Consider the following 22950-nt stretch of genomic DNA (forward strand, 5'->3'; position numbering starts at 1 on the left):
GGCCTCCCAAACCTGTCCTCACCCCCAAAGAATCGGCTCAACCTGGTCCCAGTCATATGCGCCCTATGCAGCACCTTCAGCTGAATTAAGCTGAGCCGAACGCAAGAGGACGAATTCACCCTCCCCAGGGCGTCCGCCCACGTCCCCTCATCGATCTCCTCTCCCAGCTCCTCTTCCCACTTCACTTTCAACTCCTCCACCGAGGCCTCTCTTTCCCCCCCCCCTTCCTGCATCACCTGATAAATTGCCGAGATCCTACCCTCACCGACCCACGTCCCCGAGAGCACCCTATCCTGCAGCCCCGTTGGCGGCAGTAGCGGAAACTCCGCCACCTGCAGCCTAACAAACGCCCTAACCCGCGGGGGGGGACGAGACTTCCCCTCCAACTCCTCTAAAGTCGCAAACTTCCCGTCGAGCAAGAGGTCCCCCATCTGCCTGATGCCTACCTATGCCAACTCAAAAACCCACCATCTATTCTCCCTGGTGCAAACCGATGGTTGCCCCGTATCGGGGTCCAGATTGAGGCCTTCACTTCCCCCCTATGCCACCTCCACTGGCCCCAAATTTTGAGGGAAGCCGCTACTACTGGACTCGTAGAATACCTTGCCGGGGGAGGGGGAGTGGGAGTGGGGCCGTCACCAGTGCCTCCAAAGTCGTGTCCACACAGGACGCCGCCTCCATCCTCTTCCATGCGGCACCTTCCCCCTCCATCACCCACCTACGGATCATCACCATATTTGCAGTCCAATAGTACCCACACAAGTTGGGCAACGCCAAACCACCCACCTCCCTGCCTCACTCCAAGAATACCCTCCTCACTCTCGGGACCTTCCGCACCCACACGAACCCCAAAATACTCTTATTCACCCTCTTAAAAAAAGCCTGCGAGATCAAGATGGGGAGACACTGGAAGAAAAACAAAAACCTCGGGAGCACCGTCATCTTAACCGACTGGACCTTGCCTGCCAAGGAGAGTGGCAACGTATCCCACTTTCTGAACTCCTCCTCCATCTGTTCCACCAGCCTCGAAAAGTTTAGCCTATGAAGGACCTCCCAGTTCCTGGCTATCTGGACACCCAGATATCTAAAGCTCCTCTCCGCCCTCTTCAACGAGAGCTCTCCTATCTCCCTCTCCTGGTCCCCCAAGTTCAGCACAAACAGCTCACTCTTTCCCACATTGAGCTTGTACCCCGAAAAATCCCCAAGTATCCTCAACACCTCAGGCATCCCCCCCCCGCCAGATCCGCAATATACAGCAGTAAATCATCCGCGTACAACGACAGGGGCACCCCTGCCTCGTCCCCCGGGACAACCGAAAATCCTCCAACCTCCTCCCTTTTAGCCCAACGCTCGCTACCGGAGCACTATACAGCAGCTTCACCCACCTAATGAATCCCTCACCAAACCCAAATCTCCTCAGATCCTCCCACAGGTAGCTCCACTCCACCCTATCGAAGGCTTTCTCCGCATCCATCGATGCTACTATTTCCACCTCCCCATCCGCCACCGACATCATTATAACATTAATTAGCCGCCGCACATTGACATTTAGCTGCCTCGCCTTCACAAACCCCGTCTGGTCCTCATGGATAACCAGCGGGACCACATCTTCCACCCACCTGGACAGTATCTTAGCCAACAACTTTGCGTCCACGTTAGGGAGCGAGATCGGCCTGTAAGACCCACACTGGAGGGGGTCCTTATCCCGCTTCAGAATCAGTGAAATTATTGCCCTAGACATCATCGGGGGCAAAGCAACCCCCCCCCCCCCTCGCCTCATTCAGGGTCCTCACTAACAGTGGGCCCAGCAGGTCTGAGAACTTCTTATAAAACTCCACTGGAAACCCATCGGGTCCCGGTGCTTTCCCTGTCTGCATGCTCCCCAGCGCCTCAATCAGCTCCTCCTCCACTCTTGGGAACTCCAGCTTGTCCAGAAAGCGGTCCATCCCTCCCCCCTCCCTACGGGGCACTGACCGGTACAACTCCTCGTAGAAGGACCTGAACACCCTATTAATGTCCCTAGCATCCCGCACCAGGTTCCCTCCTACATCCCTAATTCCCCCTATCTCTCTCGCTGCCTCCCACTTCCGGAGCTGGTGGGACAGCATCCGACTTGCCTTCTCCCCGTACTCGTTTATCGCTCCCTGTGCCCTCCTCCGCTGAGCCTCCGCCTTCAGGGTGGTCAGTATATCGAACTCCTCTTGGAGACTACGACCCTTCCTCAAAAGCCCCTCTTCCGGGACCTCCGCATACCTCCTGTCCACCCTCACTATTTCTTCCACCAACCTCTCCCTCGCAGCCCTCTCCCCCTTTCCATGTACGCCCGAATAGATATCAGATCCCCTCTAACCACCGCCTTCAACGCTTCCCAGACCACCCCAACTTGCACCTCCCCATTATCATTAGCTTCCAAATACCCCTCAATGCACCTACGGACCCGCCCACATAGTTCCTCCTCTGACAGAAGTCCCACATCTAGCCTCCACAGCGGGCGTTAATCCTTCCCCTTCCCCAGCTCCAGGTCCACCAAATACGGAGCGTGGTCCGATATGACTATCGCCAAATACTCCGCCCCCACCACTCTCGGGATAAATCAATCCGGGAATAAGCCTTGTGGACATGGGAGAAAAAGGAGAACTCCCTACCTCAAAAACCTCCAAGAATCTACCCCTCCCATCTCATCCATAAACCCCCTCAGCACTGTGGCCGCCGTAGGCCTCTTATCGTCTTAGACCTCGAACGATCCAGAGCTGGGTCCAGCACTGTATTAAAATCCCCTCCCAAAATCAAGCCCCCCGACTCCGGGTCCGGAATCCGGCTCAACATTCGCCGCATGAAACCTGCATCGTCCCAATTGGGGGCGTACACATTAACCAGAACCACCCGCTCCCCTTGAAGCCTACCACTCACCATTACGTATCTGCCGCAGCTATCCGCCACCACACTCGACACCACAAACGACAAGCTATCAACTAAAATCGCTACCCCTCGATTCTTCGCATCTGGCCCCAAGTGGAACACCGGCCCAACCCAACCTCTTAGCCTCACCTGGTCCGCCACCTTAAGGTGCGTCTCCTGGAGCATGGCTACGTCCGCACCCAGTCCCCTCAGGTGCGCCAAGACCCGGGACCGCTTCACCGGCCCATTCAGCCCCCTCACGTTCCATGCGACCAGCCGAATCGGGGGGAGTCCTCCCCCGCCCTCTGCACCGCCTATTTCCTCCCCCCTATTTCCACCCCCCCCGCCTATTTCCTCCTCTTCCCCCCCCCCGCCTATTTCCTCCCCCCCCCACCCATTTCCTCCCCCCTATTTCCACCCCCCCCAAAGCTAGGCTCCCCCTCCTAGCTACGTAATCCCTTCCATCGTATTTCCATAAGTCAGCCGACTCCTGCTGACCCTGGCTGCTCCAGCCACCCCAATGACCCTCCCCAGTGCAACACAACCACCACTCCCCCCACCCAGTGCCGGTCCCGCCCACTGCTCCTCCAGCACAGGAAGAAAGCCCGCGCTTCCATCTCAGACTCCGCTCCGCCCCCCCCCCCCCCCCTACCCGAGGGGAAAAAGGGCGTGTGACCCAGCGGGCCCACGAACAGCTCCCCAGCCCTCCACCAGTGAAAAAACAAGAAAGCACCAAAATGAATAATAAGAGCCCCTAAAACACGAAAAAGCAAAAAAAAAAAGGCAAAAGGACATTAACAACCACAACCAGAAAAACAAAAGGATACCACGGAGAACAAAGCCTCCGGACTATGTATATCAATCCCCAGCACCCCAGTCCTCAGTTCGAGTCCAACTTCTCTGCCTGGACGAAGGCCCAGGTAACCTCCGGGGAATTGAAGTAGAGCTGGCGGTCCCTGTAAGTGACCCAGAGGCGTGCCGGCTGTAACAGGCCAAACTTCACCCCCTTCTTGTGAAGCACTGCCTTCATCCGATTAAAACCAGCCGTTCTCTTTGCCACCTCCGCACTCCAGTCCTGATAAATCCGAATCTCTGCATTCTCCCACTTGCTGCTCCTCTCCTTCTTCGCCCATCTCAGCACACACTCACGGTCAACAAAGCGGTGAAAACTGACCTGCACCGCCCTGGACGGCTCACTCGGCTTGGGCTTCCTCAACAGCACTCGATGGGCACCCTCCAGTTCCAAGGGGCCCTGGAATGACCCCGCGCCCATGAGCAAGTTCAACATCATCGTCACATAGGCCCCCAAGTCCGAACCTTCCAGCCTCTCTGGGTGGCCCAGGATCCGTAAGTTCTTCCGACGGGAGCGATTCTCCATCTCCTCCAGCCTCGCTTGCCATTTCTTGTAGAGTGCCTCGTGCGACTCCACCTTCACTGCCAGGCCTAGGATTTTGTCCTCGCTCTCCGAGGCCTTTTGCCGTAGCTCCCGGATCTCGACACCCTGGGCCGTCTGAGTCACCATGAGCTTGCCAGCGAGGCCTTAAGCGGTTCCAAAAGCTCAGCCTTCAGCTCTCTGAAGCCTTCCTGAAGCAGCTCCTGCTGCTCCTGCGCCCACTGCTGCCACGCTGCCGGCACCCGCCCGCCGCCATCTTGTTTCTCCTGCCTCACACCTTTCTCTGCTCCAAAGCCGATTTTTTAACTGCTCTGCTCCTGGTCCAATCCATCCACAGGCAGAAGTGAGCAGTGGATGTGTTCCCACACCAGGAAAAGTCCAACCAGCACCACAACGGGCCCTTAAAAGAGCCCAAAAGACCGAAAATAGCAGGAGCTACCGAACGTGCGGCTTAGCTCCGCATCTCCCCAACCGGAAGTGCTTCATTTATATAATTAACAGTAATTGTTCCGGGAAGATCTATAATTTTATGAATGCTACAGGCAAAAATTTCATAACTGTATTCTCATTAAGGTAGCAACAAGGCAATCTCCACTCAATAAGCGACTGTTGGATTGATAAGTCTTATCGAAGGGAAGCCGTACCACACAATTCTTTGCCATTGATAACAAACGTTCACTGTTTCGGAAAGAGTCGCAGTGCATGCGTGAGAATTTCATGGCAGAGCTAGGTTTAGTTGGAGTCAGGGCAACAGGGGCAGACATTAGGATCATGAGAATCTGCCATTTGTTTGGTTTCAGCTTTGGTCAGGCCATTCTGCTGGTGGGATAGGACATAGCTGGAACTGATGTTCATCATCCTCTGATGTTAGTTTCCCTGCTGTTTGACCTTTCACATCTTTTCTCCTCTCATTAGCAATCTTTCCCCTTGGTTTCTGTGGCCATTAGCACCCGGTTTCCCTGGGTTTCTATGGCTATGACTCATCTTTCATTCTTACTCCACGGTATAAATATTTCCCACTTTCTCTGTCTGTTAGCTTTGACAAAGAGTCATCGGACTCGAGACGTTAGCTCTTTTCTCTCCCTACAGATGCTGTCAGACTTGCTGAGATTTTCCAGCATTTTCTCTTTCGTAGCTAGAACTGGTTTTGGGAGAGTCTGGGGCATTAACTCTCAGGTATGATGCTGAGAATATTTGACAGTCGAGCTGTTGTTTGATGAGTCTGTGAGACAGCCACCCCAATTTTGGCACAAGTCCCCAGGTATTAGGATTTTGTAGGGTTGACTGGGTTAAGTGCTTTTTTGTATTTGGTACAGAGACTGATCCTGGGTGTGCTGTTCATTTTTGACTTTCCCATAGCATTGTAATACAACTGAATAGCTTGCTAGGCAATTCCTATTGGGGGGTTGAGGAGTCTGAAGTCACATATAGGCCAGAAGGACAAAGATACAAGTTTACTTCCTTAAAGGCCAAGTGGATTCTTATGACAACCCTGCAGTTTGATGGTCACCATTATCGATCTAGTACTACCTTTCTCCAAAGTTTATGTTAATCAATTGAATTGAAATTCTCCTGTTGTCATGGATGTGAGCTCATCTCCGGATCACAGTCCAGGTGCCTGGATTATTAGTCTATGAACATAACAATTATGCTACCATACCATCATTGATAAGATTACTGAAATTAGTGTGAGCATTAATATGTTAATGAATGTATTAATAGCCTCACAAAAAACTGGACTTGTGACCTGCTACTGAATGTTGATTTCTAAAGTGCAGTTAATTAAAACAAATACATCCCCAACAATTATTGTCTCTCCTGAAGCTGATCTCACTCTGCATGTGGGAATTTGGTTGTAGGTATACATTTGTGCAGTTTTCTGAATTTTGCAATGCAGCATTATTTAAAACCTGTTTGCATGCTTTCAGCCATCTTCATATCATTGCTTGGCACTGTTTTTTCTTTTATTGTTGGAAGCAATTTTTACGGAATAACACAGTTTGTGTTTTGGTCCTTTAAAAAAATTGTTCTCTATGTCCTATTACTTTAATCTCCTTTAACAATCTGCTGCTCTCTATCCTAGACCTTGTGGACCAGTGGTATAAATACTCTGACTACAACAGCAAGCCAGGGGTCAATTATTCTGCAGCAAGTGACTCACCCCGATTCCAAAAGCCTTTCCGCTATCTAAAAGGCACAAGCAAAGAGTATGGTGGAATAGTCTCTACCTGCCTGGATGAGCACAACTCCAGCAATATTAAAGAAGCTTGACAACATCCAGTACAAAGCAACTCACTTCATTGGTGTCCTATCCACCATCTTAAGCATTCACTCCTTGCCCCTTGGCTTTTTGGCTGAGACCAAGCATCAGATCAGCCCCAAGATGAGGTGCAATGTCTCTTGTCAGCTTGGATCTTATGCGTCTCCCTTGTGGAGGCCATGGACTGGGTTTGATATGAATTTGAATTTGAATTGTTTTTTTGAGCAAGCAATGAGATGGATTAAGGGTTTGCCCTGAACAATTTGTGCATTGGCTTTGTAACTTTAAGGATAGGATAAAAAAAAGTGTTTAAAAACATTCACTTCTCCACCAAGATGTGCTGCAGCAACTTGTCACGGCTCCTTTGACAGCACCTTCCGAACTTGCAACGCCTATCATCTAGAAGGATGAGGGCAGCAAGTGAGCAAGTTCCCGAAGTCGCACACCTTCCTGGTTCGGAACTAAATCACTGTTCCTTCATTGCTGCTGGATTAAAATCTTGGCACTCCATGCCTAACAGCACGTGAGTACATCCACACAACATGGACTGCAATGGCTCATGAAACCAGCTCATCACCACTGTCGAAGATAATTAGAGCTGGCTTTACCATGACGTGCAACAAATTCACTAATATTTGTTTTTTTTGTACACAGTGGGGTGTGAACTCCAGTGAATGAGGAAAGTTTTTATGCAGACAATGCAAACATGTCTGCGAGCAACTAATACAAAATGTTTCAGAGTGATTCAAGGGTCTGAATTTGTTCCATAATGGAAGGATATGAAACAGAAGAAGGAAAGCTCACTTACTGCCTCTTCTCTTTGGCTCCAATAGCAGTCTTTATTATACTAATCATCCTTCAACACATCAGTGAACTGGCAGGGAGCAACTATAAGTAATTAGATATCATTTTTGTTTGAATCTCAATTGTTTTGAGTTTCAAGACAGGAAAGCAGATGCGGTTACGTAGCTTTAAATCAAGACTTCTCATGCATCAAAAACAGAAAATGCTGGAAAATCTCAGCAGGACTGACAGCATCTGTGGAGAGTGAACTGAACTAAAGTTTCAAGTCTGGATGATCCTTCAAAGTAATTTAAAATGGCATGTCTGAAAAATTTAAGACCGAGTTTGCCTGCTATTTTATAAATATACTCTTGGTGCTGCTCCTTAACCATACATTCAGTCAAGCTCTATAATTCTGGGTTTCCACTTAAGCGATGCTCACTCTGGAGGAACACTGCTAATGAGTTCCAGCATCTAAAACGTGGCACATGTAAAGCTGCAAGCAACAGTTATGCAATTTAAAAGACGTTTTGCTAACAAAACCCATCTGTTTTTTATTTCCTTAACAACTTGGCCACATTTAGAACAGTATGAATTTAATCTTTCTGAAACTCAGTGGCCACTATATTACCAACCACTAACCTCTATTTTGGGGGCATAGGTTTTATTTTTATTCCTACAAAAGAACTCCAGGCTGGTAGATACTCTACCCATCTTTAAGCACACAACAAATAGAAGGTCTTGTATATGCATTTGTGTATGTTTCAATCCAATTCACATATACATTATGTAAATAATCAAAAACTAATAAAATCCAGTTATCCAGAGCAGCTACTAACTGATGCACAAAAGTGAGCACAAATTCTCAGCCAGTCCAAGTTCAATGCTAAGTACCAGTGCTTTAACGGTGTACGGTTATATTCAGCACTCCCACAAATATCATAAATTTGGACATGAGGAAAAATTGATGCAAAAAATGATCAAACATCAGTATACACAATAACGGAAGAGAAGATAACTCTGGAGTTGTGCTTTGAAGCTACGGAAACAGGAGCTTATAGTTGCCATTCCAGCAGAAGGATAATTTGGAGCTGTTCAACTATCAGGAAGGGCTGGACTTCCGGTGGTGTAAATGGAGTGAGTGGTCGTACCTTTGGTGGCTCCTGCTAGAGGTGAATTTCTTCAGTCCTTCCCCACCCGAATTGTGTAGTCTTTGAGGGCAAACGGTATACAAGTGCCGAGAGAAGGTAGCACTGCTCTAGTCGGGTGAGTACATGGATCAGCAGGCAAGGAGTGCCACGAGTAAGACAGCACAGATGGAGCAAGAACATTTTTGTGGTACGATGCAGGTGAAGATGGCGGAGTTTAAGAGGGCAGCTCTGCCCACCCAGTAGCCGGAGCAGCTGGTGGAGTTCCTAAATGGCCAATTCCGAAAGCAGAGGAAATGAACCTTCGAGGATTTGGCAACGGTGGCGGAGCCGCTTCGAGCGGCGATCGAGCAGGTGGAGCAGAGACAGGAGGCTCAGGGCCTTGCGATCTAGAAGATGGAGAAGTTGGTGGTGGAGCATGAGGATCAGCTGACCTCATTGGAGGCAAGGATGGGGGTGGTGATGAGCAGCCAGAAGAGGCTGAGAAACAAGTTGGAGGACCTTGAGAACCACTCCAGGAGGCAGAATTTGAGAATCATGGGGACGCCAAAGTCAAAGGTGCGGAGGCCGCCAGGTTTGTGGCGAGCATGATGGAGAAACTGATGGGGGAGGAGGCCTTTGACCTTCCCCTCAAGGTGGATCAGGTACACAGGACGCTGACGAGGCAGCCGCAGCTGGAGGAGCCGCCGAGGTAATGGTAGTGAGGATGCATCGGTTCCTGGATAAAGAGAAGATCTTGAGGTGGGTGAGGCAGACCAAGAAATGCACCTGGGAGGGAAGTGAGCCGCAGATTTACCAGGATTTGGCGGCGGAGCGGGCCAAGCGGAGGGGGGGTATAATCGGATAAAGGCCACCCTCTACAAGAAGGGGGTGAAGTTTGAGGCTCTGTACGCTGCCCGCTTGTGGATGATGCGTCACACGCAGGAATTTTATTTTGACTCGTCGGAGAAGGCGATGGATTTTCTGAGAGACCACGGACTGGGAGGAGTGAGAGGATATACATTGAACTTTGGAGAGGAGTTCTGTGTAAATTGTGGGGCATATTGGTTGGGTGAACTGGGGCAGGTTACTACGGGAGGGCAGAAATGGCGAGTGTGCCTTTTGTTTCTCTGTTTGTTGGTGGTTGTGAGGGTGAGGTGAAGAGGTCTTGGGTGCGGGGCACCCTAGCCAGGCTGGTTAATGGAAATTAAATGGGACTTGTCAGGAGGAAGGGGTGGGAGAGGGTTGGACACACGTAGGCTGGTTATGGGGGACAATTTCAATGCAATTTATATCAGAGGTTGGACAGGTTGAGGGCACTCTCATACTTACTCACACGTGCACCGGGTGTCCTCCCAGATTGACATTTTTCTGATGGATAAGGCGCTGCTGGCAGGGGTGGCCGATCCGGAGTACTCGGTCACGTGGTGCACTGGGTGGTTCAGGGGGTGGCCCAGCGGCCGTAGTAGTGGTAGATATATATGGTGGTGTTGCCGGATGAGGGGGGTGTGCGATTGGGTGAGGGCTGCCATTCAGAGTTATGTGGAGTTGAATGACAAGGAGGGAGGTCAGGGCCGGCATGCTGTTGGAGGCTCTTAAGGCTCTTATTTTGATCCGGGCACACAGGGAGAGGGTGAAACGAGAGGAGAGGGCAAGGCTGGTAGAGGAGATTCTGAGGGTGGATCGAGGTATTCAGTGGCATTCGAGGAAGGGCTGTTGAAGGAGAGGCAGAGGCTCCACAGGTTTGGGGGAAGCTGCCCACCATATTGTCACGGCTTCCATCTCCCTGATTTTGAAGAAAGATAAGGACCCGGAGCAATGTTGGTCGTACACCTTATATCATTGCAACGGTGTCGGTGAAGGTGCCGGTGTTGTGAATAGAGGACTTGTGTGCCAGGGGAGAGCCAGACGGGATTTGTAAAGGGAAGGCAGTTGTCGGCAAACGTGCATAGGCTGCTGAACGTTATTATGATGCCCTCAAAGAGACAGGAAGTAAATAAAATGGTGGCAATGAATGCGGAGTCGGCCTTTGATCGGATGCAGTGGGTCTATTCGTTGGAGGTGTTGGATCAGTTCGGGTTTGGCCAGGGGTTCGTTGACTGGGTTAGGCTGTAGTACAGGGTGACGTTTGCAAGTGTTCAGACGAGCAGGATGAGTTTGGGTACTTCTGGCTGCATCGAGGCAGTGGTGTCGCTCTCCCCATTGCTTTTCACCTTGGCGATAGAGCCATTGGCAATAGCGCTTTCGGGGGGGGGGGGGTCAAGGAGTTGGAAGGGGATTGAGCAGTGGGGTACTAAGCACAGAGTTTTGCAGTAGCTATATATCTAGGACCCAGAGGGCAACAGTGATAAGATTCTGGAGATCATGAGGGTATTAGGCTGGTTTTTGAGGTTGCAGTTGAACATGAGGAAGAGCAAGGCCTTCCCAATCAATGTTAGAGGGAAGGAGGAAGAGGTTAAAGGAGCTGGCGTTTCGGGTGATGGGGGTGTGTTTTCAGTATCTGGGATTCCAGGTAGCATGGAGTTGGGCCCAGCTACACAAATTGAACTTGGCACGACTGGTTGAATGTATGAACGTGGATTTCAAGAGTTTGAATATGTTGCTGCTGTCACTGGCTGGGCGTGTGCAGACAGTTAAAATGACGGTGCTGCCCAGGTTCTTGTTTGTAATCCAGAACCTTACCATCTTTGTTCCCAAGTCCTTTTTCAGGAAGGTGAATGGGATAAATTTGGGGTTTGTGTGGGCTGGGAAGACCCCGCAAGTAAGGAAGGTGTGCCTGGATGCCTGGAGAGGGGGCAAGGGGGCGGATGTTGGCGAGTTTGGTGAATTATTGAGCGGCAAACAATGGTGGGGAAATGAGCAGTGGAAGAGGGGTTGGTGTGTTTGGGGGGGTGGGGGAAGAGACAGGTTTGAGTGCACTGTTGGTGTTTTTTCTGACTTGCCGGCCAGGTACTCAGTGAGCCCAGAGGTGGTTTCGGCATTACGGGTGTGGTGCCAGCGTAGGCATCATTTTGGGTTGGAGAGCATGTTGTTGAGGGCGCTAATATGTGGCAATCAGAACTTTGTGCCGGCGGGGACAAGTTGTTGTCGGAAGACGGTATAGGGGAGGTGGGTAGCGGTCAACTATAGTGAATTGATGTAGAGGGAGGGTGCACCGGTGGAGATGATTAAGCTCAAATGGGAGGAGTTAGGAGGGGTAGTAGGGGCGAGGAAATTGAAAGAACCCTTGCCGAGGTTGAACGCGTCCTTGTTGAGTGAGAGGTTATGCCCCATCCAGTTTAAGATGGTGCATAGGGCCCACATGACAGTAGCGATGATGAGCCAGTTCTTTGCACGGGTGGAGGATAGGTGTGGGCTGTGTACAGGCTGGGGTGGGGGTGTGTGGGTGGTCTGCGAATCATGTCCACATGTTTTGAGCGTGTCCAAAGCGGAGGAGGTTCTGGCAGGGGTTTGTTATGTCAGAGATTCTTGGGAGGGTGGCCCCAAGTCCAACGGTGAGGATATTCAGGGTTTCGGGAGTCCAGGTGGGGAGAGTCCGATGCATTGGACTTTGCCTCTCTGATAGCCCGGAGATGGATTTTGTTGTGTTAATGGGATTCGGAGCTGCCGAAGGTGGGGGTATGGTGAGTGAATTCCTGCATTTGGAGAAGGTCACGTTCACTTTTAGGGGGTTGGAGGGAGGATTCACCCGGAGGTGTTAACCATTCATCGAGGGAGTTTGGGGATCTGTTTATGTTTTGGCCTTCTGATATTTTCATGCAAAAAGCCTGGAATAAAAATATATATATATTTTTAATTGTCAGGAAGGGCTGATAGTTTACTAGGTCAGACATCCCTTTAGGTCTTACTGAGTTATACAGGAGTGGTGATACTTTGCCATTCCAGATCCAATTTCTTATGAGCATTGCATCTTGTACAGAAACTGCGGGCAAATACCTGTGCCTTAAAGACTGGCAGGGTAAAATTCAAATACTGACTCTTAACTGATCTTTATTGAAGGGAGTACAAAGGTACAAGAGCATTTATATTGTGAAAACTAACAAGGAATGTGCAACCTGCTAAACTCTGAAAACGTGAATGCTCAGTGTCTGAAGGTAACAAACGAAATATGAAAATACAAAATAAAATTAACCTTCACAGTGCAACTTGGAAACCAAGTGCAATATTTCACTAAAACAGTGATGGGCTCCACTGCAGCAGGACTGAACAAGATACAGTTAAATGTCACAAATTAAATTAAAATATTAGCAGGGTAATACTAAACAAATGGGAATGTCTGATTTGCCCAGGTGTATAGAAACAGTGGTTGTGATCTCTGAAAAGAATGAAATGTCAGTGGGAAGACCTTGGATAACCAAATTTATACATATCAGATGAGGTCAAGATTTACGAGCATATAAGCGGATGAGAGAGCGATAAGGACCTTCAAACTAACTGGCTGCTTACCTTATCACTCATGGCTTCTTCGAACTTGTGGTTGAAAAGGCACTTGTACACACGGCCCTCTCCACCCTGAATCTATGGAGTCAACAAGAAGGCAGAAGATTAATGACCTTTGGTACAGCATGGTAGTTGAGGCTAATTTTCATTTACAGGATGAAGCCAAGCAGAAATTGAAATTGACAAAACAAGGCTCCCAAATATCATAAATGCAAGTTGTTGTTACATTGTGCTACTTGCTGAAGAATTAAAGTAAGAAGCCTTACAACACCAGGTTAAAGTCCAACAAGTTTGTTTCAAACACTAGCTTTCGGAGCACTGCTCCCTCCTCAGGTGAAGCAGGATCACCACTCCCAACAAGAATTAAAGGACAGCTTCATAGTTTGAGCTTCAGTTTTAACGCACAATTTTAAATGTTATCAGAAATCCCAACGGTCCCACCACCACCAGGTTGATATTCTGAGGTTTCTCCTAATTATGGGGTGGAGGGGACTAAAATTTCCAATGCCAACCATTTGGGTTGAATAATTAGCACAACATTGCACAATGTTATGAGAACACACATTATTCCTCTGCAGGTGAGGGAGACTGAGTGAAGATTCCTCCACAGCACAAAATGACAAATTAAGTCACTGCTCTTCATTCGCTCTCCCCCTCCGACTTAACTTCTAGCCATCTCAAGACAAAGAAACCGAGGAATGCCATTAAATACATAATGGCATATATAAAACTTTGGAAAACTGCTGTCAAAATTTGTCGCGGAGAATAGTTGTACAATGGAGTTGGCTCTCTCGTCATCAATAAAGTAATCCAGGCTCTTTTCGGTGGCAGGCGATCGGGAGGCGACATGAAGGCTTCGGGCACCCTTAAGGAGTACAAGGTGATTGGGCTGCGCCTGCCCTCAACTAAAGAGCCCAGCCCTGCGCTGTATCGGATGCGCATCTTTGCTCCAAATCATATTGTCGCCAAGTCTCGATTCTGGTACTTCATTTCACTGATGAAGAAACTGAAGTCTGCTGGTGAAATCGTCTATTGTGGACTTGTTTTTGAGAAGTCACCTGCAAAAGTGAAGAACTTTGGTATCTGGCTGCGCTATGACTCTCGCAGTGGAACCCATAATATGTACAGGGAGTACAGGGACCCGACAACTGCTGGCGCTGTCACCCTGTGCGACCGTGGTATGGGAGCTCGCCATCGTGCTCGTGCTCACTCCATTCAGATCATGAAAGTAGAGGAGATTCCATCAAGCAAGTGTCGCCGACCTGCTGTTAAGCAGTTCCACAATTCCAAGATCAAGTTCCCTCTGCCACACAGAATCCTGCGTCAACGGCACAAGCCCCGTTTCACTACCAAGAGACCAAATACTTTTTTCTAAAATGTACTGACAGTTGAAACTTTGTGAAAATAAAAGTCTGGCTGACTAAAAAAATAAAAAAATAAAGAAAGTAATCCAGTATTCGGCTATAGGGTTGTCAAGAGAAAGCAGTTATAATTTGGCCTGCTGTGATCTATGTACTGGAAGCAGCTCTTCCAATGAGCTTGATGTTTCCTCGTTTCCCCACCCTTCCAAATGCAGGCGTGCCTCAACATCTTTCCTTAAGTAGTCCCCCTTTATAACGCGGGTGTTGGGGTCCAAGACAGCCACCCGCGTTGCATCCGAGCCGCGGATATCCACGATGGGGGTTTTAAATTTATTTAAAAATCTATGCTAGCGCTTCCCATTGAGAGTCTACGGGGGGCAGGGGGAGAGGTCAAACCCCCGTAGACTCACAATGGGAAGCGCTAGCATAGATTTTTAAATAAATTTAAAACCCCCATCGTGGATCTAATTAAAACAGTGTCAATTTCAGCGGCCGGCTCACTTTGATCCGGAGAGGGAAGCTGGTCTCTCACTGAAACAATCAGCCGGCCGCTGAAATTGACACTGCCGGCTGCTCTCTCCCTCCAATCCAACTTTTAAGTTTTAATGTTTCTGATTGGAGGGAGAGCGCAGCGGGCAGTGTCAATTTCAGCGGCCGGCTGATTGTTTCAGTGAGAGAGCAGTTTCCCTCTCCGGATCAAAGTGAGCTGGCCGCTGAAATTGACACTGCCGGCTGCTCTCTCCCTCCAATCAGAAACATTCAAACTTAAAAGTTGGATTGGAGGGAGAGAGCAGCCGGCAGTGTCAATTTCAGCGGCCGGCTCACTTTGATCCGGAGAGGGAAGCTGCTCTCTCACTGAAACAATCAGCCGGCCGCTGAAATTGACACTGCCGGCTGCTCTCTCCCTCCAATCCAACTTTTAAGTTTTAATGTTTCTGATTGGAGGGAGAGAGCAGCGGGCAGTGTCAATTTCAGCGGCCGGCTGATTGTTTCAGTGAGAGAGCAGCTTCCCTCTCCGGATCAAAGTGAGCCGGCCGCTGAAATTGACACAACTGACAGTTGGGGTCCATAAGCCCCCCCGCGGTATATCGCGAACCGCGGTATTGCGGAGCGCGGTATAACGGGGGACTACTGGGTATGCTATTTATTTCAAACTCATTCCAGCCACATCACCACTCCCAATAAAAATATTGAAGTTTTACTCTGTTTAAAAACATGAATCCTTCACAAAGAAGTTGGAGCTTGCAATAGTGCACAATTATGCAATGCTGAGATCTTCCCAAACTCTGGTGACAACAAAACAATGGAAACAGGCTGCAAATTACTCAAGTTAAAAACTCAGGAAAGCATGTATGGCAACAAAAGCAGGTCATTAATGCATTTACAATATCCAATTATCAAGCAAGTTTAACAACAGTGAGAAAAATAACAATTAATACAATGCGGTTGTGAACAATTCATATAGGTATCCCACACAATAAGCTCCTTGGGAATCAATATCTTGAATGCCCAACTTTGAGCACTCTGACCCTAATGGGTATCTTGTGATTCCATTGAAAACACTGCGTCTGTGTCAACACTTGATTCTTAGGGGAACCAAGACATAGATAAATTGCATTACATTAAAAATCAGCTCTATCAATTACAGTTTGTACTCAAAATCTTTTATTTTGAGAACACAAATATCACGGGAATATTGTGCACCCAGGATTTGCTGTCTCTTCTCCCAGTTTCGGCTATTTTTAAAATTAAAATTTAGAGCACCCAATTTGTTTTTCCAATTAAGGGGCAATATAGCGTGGCCAATCCACCTACCTGCACATTATTTGGATTGTGGGGGTGACATCTACGCAGACACGGGGAGAATGTGCCAACTTCACACGGACAGTGACCCAGAGCCGGGATCGAACCCGGCTCCTTGGTGCCATTAGGCAGCGGGGCTAATCACTACGCCACCGTGCTGCTCCTCAGCTTTGACTATTACATGCAAAATAAATACACATTTAAGTCTTCCCAGAGTTACCCTTTATCAAAACATTGCCAATGCCCACTCGAACCAGCTACGACATAAAGTACCACCCAGTCAAGCACCCCATCAGATTATTCTTTTCCCTGTCCCAGTGGAAGACACCACAGCCTTCTCTGAACTTGCCAATCAGAAACTATACACAGTGGGATTCAATCCGGTGACCTCCCACTACGCCTACCAATCAACACCATCGTAAATTCAGAAACATGAGCTCCTTTGTCCGTATCCTATGTCATTGAGGCCTCATGTTCTGGAAATCCTCAAAAACCACTACATAGCCATCTCCTGTACTTCATCTAAGACCCTCCTCAAAACAGACTACCTCTTTGGTCAAGCTTTTGTCCACTCCAAATACTTCCTCCTTTGTCCCAACATCAACATTAATTTTTGCCCAATTATGTCTCTGTGAAGCCTTTGGTGTCGCAATATTAATGGCAATTTATAAATGCTGACTTTTTTTTAAATATTTTTATTCAAATTTTTACATTTAACACACATTACAAAACAAAATAAACCCAAAACCAACACACACCCCCCCCCCCCCCCCCCCCCCCACCCCGCCCTTACACTTTTTTAAAATAAATGTTTTTATTGGGTTTTTGAACACGGTATAATTAGCGTTATGTACACAGAATAAGCCCCTGCTCCTCCCGTCCTCCATCCCCAACCTCCTCGTCCCCCGCTCCTGGAGATGTCATGCATGTTTTGGCACCCCGTGCCCTCCTTCCGGCTCCTGTTTCCCTGCCCCCCGCCCCATCCCGCTGGTTCTCTTCTCCTGTCCCGCCCCCTCCTGTGGTTCGCCTGTCTCTCCCTTTCATGCCTTGGCTACCCTCTCCTGATTCCTGACTAAGTTCTCCTGATTCTTGGCTACCTGGCTATTCTTCCTCTTGTTCGTTGGCCACAAACAGGTCCCGGAACAGTCGTGTGAATGGCTCCCACGTTCTGTGGGAGCCGTCGTCCGACCCTCGGATGGAGAATTTGATTTTCTCCATTTGGAGAGATTCTGAGAGGTCGGACGGCCAGTCTGCAGCTCTGGGTGGTGCTGCTGACCGCCAGCCAAACAGGATTCTACGGCGGGCGATCAGGGAGGCAAAGGCAAGGGCGTCCACCCTCCTCCCCAGGAATAGATCTGGCTGGTCCGAGACCCCGAAGACCGCCACTTTCAGGCATGGCTCCACCCTCACCCCCACCATTTTGGACATTGCCTCGAAGAAGGCTGTCCAGTACTCCACCAGTCTGGGACAGGACCAGAACATGTGGGCGTGGTTGGACGGGCCTACTTGGCACCGTTCACATCTATCCTCCACCTCCGGGAAGAACTTACTCATACGGGTTCTTGTTAAGTGGGCTCTACGTACCACTTTTAGCTGCGTCAGGCTGAGCCTTGCGCACGTGGAGGTGGAGTTGACCCTATGCAGTGCTTCGCTCCAGAGTCCCCATCCAATCTCAATCCCCAGGTCCTCCTCCCATTTCTTTCTTGTTGCGTCCAGTACGGTGTCGGCCCTCTCTGTCAGTCAGTCGCACATGTCACTACAGTTCCCTTTATCTAGGATATTTGCGTCCAGTAGGTCTTCCAGTAGTGTGTGTCGTGGCGGTTGTGGGTATGTCCTCGTCTCATTTCGTAAGAAGTGTTTGAGCTGCATATACCATAGCTCATTCCCCCTGGCTAGCCGCAATTTCTCTGTCAGTTCATCCAGTGTTGCGATCCTGCCGTCCGTGTATAGGTCCCTGACTGTCAGTGTCCCTCCGTCCTGCCTCAATGTAAATTTTTTTTTTAAAAAATAATTAAACCTGTCAGCTATATATTAATGAATGCAGCGCAATGATTAAGAAAACGGCAACGAAATCTCTGAAGCTTCTGTCCAAAAGATATGTGCCTAAAACAAATGAGCCGCCAAAGACGGTCATAGTCTGCTCCCACAGTTACGATGTGAAGGAGAAGATTTTGAGCTGGACAAAGCAGAGGTAGGATGTGAGTGGGAAGGCCTTGGTATATATGTACACCAAGATCTGGCAGCAGAGTTGGCAAGAAGGTAGGCAGCCTTTGGATAGCTGACGGTGAGGTTTGGAGTGGTCTACCCTGCGAAGCAGAGAGTTGTGGTGTTCTGTTGTCTTGCTGTTGCAATGATCCTCACAGAACTGCTGGTGACTTATTTAGTTAACACATGGAAGGATAACATGCAGAATTCTATATGAACTAGGTTGCTCTGGAACTACCCTATGTGCGACTGTCCTTGCGTACATCTTACTACCAACTGATGTGTGCCACATCACATGACCATGGTCTGACGCCACCAGCTGGTTGGAGGTCACAATACTAACTGCATACAATCTTATTCAGACATATCACCACATTCGCCTTCCTTTGAAGATGTTAACACTGAAACATAGAAACATCCTTAGTCATGGACAGAAACATTATTTGCATCATGTATCATCACATGTGGCATGTGCCTGTCTTAAAAATCTAATCGTGCTTTAATATACATAATACATTGATTTAACTGTGCTTTAATTGACATGATATGTCTGTTACAAGTGTCCTTTGCTCCCATCGTCTGAAGTCTTGGCAGCTTTCTGAAATTCTGGTTTTCGTGCCTTTTTTAAAAACGTTTTAGCCATTTTAGGCGATGCACCTTGAAACCTGGTATTCTGGTTGGCAATCCTCTTCTTCCGTTTCTTTGCTCAATGCTGTTGGCTGCTGTGTTGCTCTCGCAATGCTTTCTGCTGCTGCTCTATTCTTTCTTGGTATCTTCGGTGGAGTGCCCCACTCTCCTTCTCTTCCTCTTTTTTGTTTTTAGTGCCAATTTGCAACCACTTTGGAGTTTTTTGTGAACTATCTTTCGAGAGCTTTTTGTCTTTCATTTAGCTCTGGTAGCACCCATCTTGTCGCTGGCCTGCACCATGGAATCAGTGTGTTGTGGGTTGTCTGCAGAGAAGTCTCGTGTTGGCGTGCTTCCGAGGGACTGTGGCGTGGTAATTAAGTCAGCACCTTCAACAACCAGCTGCAGAGCTTCTCACACTGCTATCAGAGTTGGATTACAATCTGGTGTCTGGATTGCCTCACACTCTGGTATCTGGGTAGGATTAACATCCTCAGCGCTCGGCGTTGCCCTTCATCTTGTGTTTGAGCCCCAAATGATGGCTTCTCGTCACTCAATATCACTATGCACACCTCATCTTTTTCAGACAGCCCAGACGGGGACTCATCCTCATCGTGTAATAGTATGTACGTGTCATCCAAAGCCGTGGAACTGTATCCAGATTCAGTATCAACTATCGTTGTGGCGCTGCATACAGAAACAGGCCACGGTTCATCCTTGTCATGGATTATTATGTTATCCAACGCCATGGAACTGCATACGGATGCCATCATTTGCTCTTCGAACTGTTCCTGCGGTGCAGTGGCCTCGCGTCTCATGGAGTCCACTACCAGAACTTCTTCATGGGGCTTTGATGGTTCTCCCTTTGCTTCTGGAGCTAGTTTCTCCAGAATTGGTAAAATGTTTTCGGTTTCGAGTTGGTTCGGGAACTACATCAGTTTCGTCTGAGATGTCTGCTGATGAAATCTTGCTGTCCATTTCTACGTGCGCCATCTCAGAGTTTTCACATTTTTCGTTGTCCGGCACAGGCTGGGCATCTCGTGATCACCTCATCATTTCCGTCAAACCACCGATGTAGCGCTGCACAAGCTCCACCACGAAGCTTGCCATCTCTCCCGCGAAAGCTTTACTAACGCTTCATATTCTTCCAGCTCATCATCCAAACCTTTGCTTACTTCATTGTCTTCATAATGTTGGTAGGATTCATCAAGGTACTCAACTGTCAGAGTCTGTGTCATCAGCAAAAACATCTCCTGTAAATACGGCATTGCACATGGAAGTGTGTGCACACAGGATCCAATCAATTTCAACGTCAGCAGCGAGTCTTGCTGCAGAACTTGTATTTAACATTCCATGCTGCAGAGCTTCTGGAGGTCTGAAGAAATTGAAGAATGAGTCATTTGGTACAGTTTTCATAACCGTTTTGCGAGTGCTCCAAACGTTATGCTTCGGATTCATTTAATGGTCTTCAGTGTGTCATTTTTTTCTTTTCTTCCAGTCGATCTGGCACCCGGTGCATCCCATGGTTTCTGATTAGTCACAAAATGAGAACCTCTATTCGTCCGGACGCGATTGCAACTGATATGCTTTCATAATTACCTCGTTAGTAAAATACCATTTGGCTCAAACGTAAACTCCAGAGTGAAGCCTATCAGCTGTGTGCTCTCAACATTTAACCTTAACATTTTGTAGATGTTTTAATATGGGCTCATCATGCTCCTGTATCATGCCACTGAGTAAACATGCCTTTTTGCTGTTAACCAGAAGCCTGGAATTCCCTTTGGCTCTTCCAACGCCTCATTGGATTTGTCGTCTTTCGCCTGGTCTTGTGCTTGCTTCTCATCGAGTGAGTGCACCAGCATATCTTGTTGCGAGTCGCAGTAGCCGTCTGGCCACTCGCTGTCTGGACCAGCAGAAGGGCTGCTTCATTCGTTTCGTTTGGACTGCTCAGGCCAGTTTCTGAAATTAGATCAATATAGAACTGCTCTCCTCCAATGCATTAATTGCTCTGATTTGGTCCATTGAAGGACTTGAAAAATATTGTTTCGCAAAGTGATTCATTCGGCCGCACCTGGAGCATACTTTTCCATATGCTGGATATCGCCGTGGGCCACGCCAGTTGCCACATTTCTGGCATAAGATGGTGGACCCGGTCGGCCACTTAAAATGGCCGCCCACAAGGAGGCCACATTTTTTAATGGAACTGCATCACAGTGCTGATGGTGCTAGTTTTGAGCTGAGTGTACTGATTTGCTGTGCAGCTAACTCACTCGCAATCTTAATTGCTTTTTCCAATATCAAATCTTCCCTCAACAATCTCTCACAGAGTTTGTCATTTGATATGCCAAATACTATTTGGTTGCGGATCATTGAAGATTTTAGATTACTAAAATTGCAGGACCATGCCTTCAGCCTCAAGTCAGCACCAAAACTGTTGAAACATTTGCCAGGTTTCTGGGTACGCATACGAAAAATATATCTTTCAAATGTCTCATTCTTTTTTGAAGAGCAATGCCGATTGAACTATTCCATCACTTGATTGTATTTCTTGCTTTCCTCTTTGCTATCGAAAGGAAATGTGTTGTAGATTTTGATAGCTTGTGGACCCGCCACCGTGAGCAGCAAAGCAATGCGCCTCTCGTCGGGCTATGTCTGCAGGCCACGGGCTGAAACATAGAGCTTAAACTGTTGTTTGAAACCGCACCAGTTTTAGTCTACGTTACCCGATACTTGAAGCTGATGGGATGTCTTTAAACTCTCCATCCTGAGCCTTACTGTCTCTTATTGCACTGAGTCATCACAGGCTGCAGTTTACCAGGTAGGTTGAAGAATCTTCCTTTTCCTGCTTCATTCTTTGGCCGGTTTTCCTTTGTCTTTTCTGCTTTTTCCTTAAACGGTACCATGTTGTGTTCTGTTCTCTTGCTGTTGCAACGATGCTCACAGAACTGATGACTTACTTAGAATGAGGTTTATTACTGAAACACTTGGAAGGATAACATGCAGAATGCTATATGGGCTAGGTTGCTCTGGAACTACCCAACTGTCCTTGTGTACGCCTTCCTACCAACTGGTGAGTCTGCCACATTATGGCCAAGGACTGACACCACCAGCTGGTTGGAGATCGCATTATTAACTGCATATAGTCTTATCACCAATCATAATGACTCACAATTCGAAGCACTTTTATTTTGAGACGGCAGGGCATTCGTTAAGGACTTGGATGGAGATGAGTTGCCAGCTGGACTTTGTTGTTGTGGACTGGGAATGTTTTATTTTTGACCTTTCTCTTTGGATTTTTTTTGGGTCTTTTTGGCTTGAGGGGGGAGGGGTTTGCGTGTGATTGTGTTTTTTCTTATGGATGTGCTTTTTTTCTTTGTTTAAGGGATGTGGGTTTTTTGGACATGAGGGGCTGGGTTATTCAGGATGGGGTGGGGAGACTCTGGCAGGGGTCACCACAGGAGCAAATGAAGGTTGGCTGGTGAATGGGAGTGTCATGGTAGAGGGGCTGCAGTCATTGGAGCCTGGGTCATGCAGGTTGCGGTGGACCTGGGAGGTGTGAATGGTGAGGGGAGGGGATCGTCACTGGGTAACGTGTTTGCAAGAGGAAGTGGATTGGGAGGCTCCTGGGGGTGAAGAGAGGTTTGCGGGGGGGGGGGGGGGGGGGGGGGGGGGGGTCAAAGTTTTACTGTGGTTCTTGTTTGTTTCAGTGCCTGCCGGTCTTTTTGCATCGAGTTTCAGACAGGTGTGGCGGCAGATGTCTTGGCCTTTGCCTCACTGACTGCTCAGAGACAGATCTTGTTGGGGTGGAGGTCAGCTTCTCCAACCAGTGCCTCATCATGGCGGGAAGACCTGGAGTTTTTAGTCCTGGAGAAGGTGAAATTTGCTCGGGGGGCAGGCGGCGCGAGTGATGCATTCGACAAAAGTTGGGGATAGTTCATTTTCCATTTTAGAGAGTTGGTTACCGTTGACTGTTGAGGGAGGGGTAGAAATGGGTGGGGGGGGGGTTTATGTCTTGGGTGGGTTTTGTTACTGTTGTAAATTGTAAAAATTTTGAAA

At 48.4% G+C, this 22950-nt stretch overlaps 2 protein-coding genes across 4 annotated transcripts in view; one reads left to right on the forward strand and one right to left on the reverse strand.

The window, feature by feature from the left end:
- Positions 1–22950, reverse strand: part of LOC119971440 (Golgi apparatus protein 1-like) — a 167878-nt gene that overhangs the window by 50607 nt on the left and 94321 nt on the right. For all 3 annotated transcript variants that reach the window (XM_038806975.1, XM_038806974.1, XM_038806973.1), the window contains exon 6: positions 12908–12979. In XM_038806975.1, coding sequence (XP_038662903.1) covers positions 12908–12979 — 72 coding nt within the window. The remainder of the gene's footprint in view (positions 1–12907; positions 12980–22950) is intronic.
- LOC119971442 (60S ribosomal protein L18a-like) lies at positions 13719–14322 on the forward strand. Its single transcript, XM_038806976.1, has one exon. The coding sequence runs from the start codon at positions 13749–13751 to the stop codon at positions 14274–14276; it is 528 nt and encodes a 175-aa protein (XP_038662904.1). The 5' UTR covers positions 13719–13748; the 3' UTR covers positions 14277–14322.

The sequence above is a fragment of the Scyliorhinus canicula genome, chromosome 9 (assembly GCF_902713615.1).
Source record: "Scyliorhinus canicula chromosome 9, sScyCan1.1, whole genome shotgun sequence".
Taxonomy (NCBI): Eukaryota; Metazoa; Chordata; class Chondrichthyes; order Carcharhiniformes; family Scyliorhinidae; genus Scyliorhinus; species Scyliorhinus canicula.

What these genes read in the sequence shown, in the direction of transcription:
- LOC119971442 (XM_038806976.1), top strand. Translation starts at nt 13,749, where the DNA reads ATGAAGGCTTCGGGCACCCTTAAGGAGTACAAGGTGATTGGGCTGCGC.